The sequence below is a fragment of the Habropoda laboriosa genome, unplaced genomic scaffold (assembly GCF_001263275.1).
Source record: "Habropoda laboriosa isolate 0110345459 unplaced genomic scaffold, ASM126327v1 scaffold67, whole genome shotgun sequence".
Classification (NCBI taxonomy): Eukaryota; Metazoa; Arthropoda; class Insecta; order Hymenoptera; family Apidae; genus Habropoda; species Habropoda laboriosa.
The window spans coordinates 4,686,970-4,688,055 of NW_017100242.1; the positions used below are offsets into that span (position 1 = coordinate 4,686,970).

The 1,086-nt window shown below is 28.9% G+C and overlaps 1 protein-coding gene across 1 annotated transcript in view; it reads left to right on the forward strand.

The window, feature by feature from the left end:
- The window catches only part of LOC108572060 (beta-1,4-glucuronyltransferase 1-like), a 2,502-nt gene that overhangs the window by 1,051 nt on the left and 365 nt on the right, over positions 1-1,086 (forward strand). The window contains exons 2-3 of the mRNA XM_017934247.1: positions 188-576; positions 721-922. Of these exons, the coding sequence (XP_017789736.1) occupies positions 188-576; positions 721-922 (591 nt within the window). The remainder of the gene's footprint in view (positions 1-187; positions 577-720; positions 923-1,086) is intronic.

Sequence of the window (1,086 nt, forward strand, 5' to 3'; positions counted from 1 at the left end):
AGTAACTTATATTTTTCTAATATTCATAATAATATTTATAAGTAGATGTATATGCATTGAATAATTAAATTTAATTGAATATATATGCCATGTTATGTATAGATACTTTAAACACAAATAAAACAAATGTGTATGTAATCAACAATCAATATGATATATTACAATCTTAACTCGTATTATTTTGCAGGTTTCTGTTCATTTGATATTTCCACTAGATCATCCACCAACCTTGAGTCAGATTACTCAAATTCAAGGTGATTGTGCTGCATCTGATCTTCAAACAAGAGAAGTAGAAACAGAAAGGAAACAAGGACAGATGACTTATCCTATTAATGTAGCCAGAAATGTGGCTAGAATGCAAGCAAACACTACTCATATTTTAGTAACAGATATTGAATTATTACCCAGTGCAAAATTAGCTTCTGGTTTTATGGAAATTGTCCATGGAAGACCACAAAAAACTAGAATTGTCTTTGTAGTACCAGTATTTGAAATAGAATCAAATGAGCAGCCACCTTCAACAAAAAAGGAGTTACTCTTAGCAACAAAATCTGGAATGGCTATATATTTTCACAGGTTTGTGCAAATATAGAATCATACAAAAAAATGTTGTACACCTACATAGGAAAATTATTTTAATTTTATACATATTACAAGTATTATATTCTATAAATATTGCTGCAAATGATAAAGATGTTACATGATATCTTCATTTCACAGATTTCTTTGTTCACATTGTCAAAGATTTCCTGGTCTCACTAGATGGTTGATTAGATCTGATCCAGGTAAGGTCAGACCACTTATTATTACAAAAAGAGAATATCCACATCACAGATGGGAGCCTGTATTCATAGGAACCAAAAACGATCCTTTATATTCAGAAGAAATGTCTTGGGAAGGTAAACAAGACAAAATGAGTCAGGTATTATATGCATTTATCCATACATTTATAACAGTTAAAAGTACTCAAGATTATTTAAAATTTTGTAGATATTTTAATATTTACCATCACCAGTTTTTTCTCAACTTAGTAATTTTACAAATTTCTATTCAATGCCAAAACATTAAATATTTGATCCTTCTTTT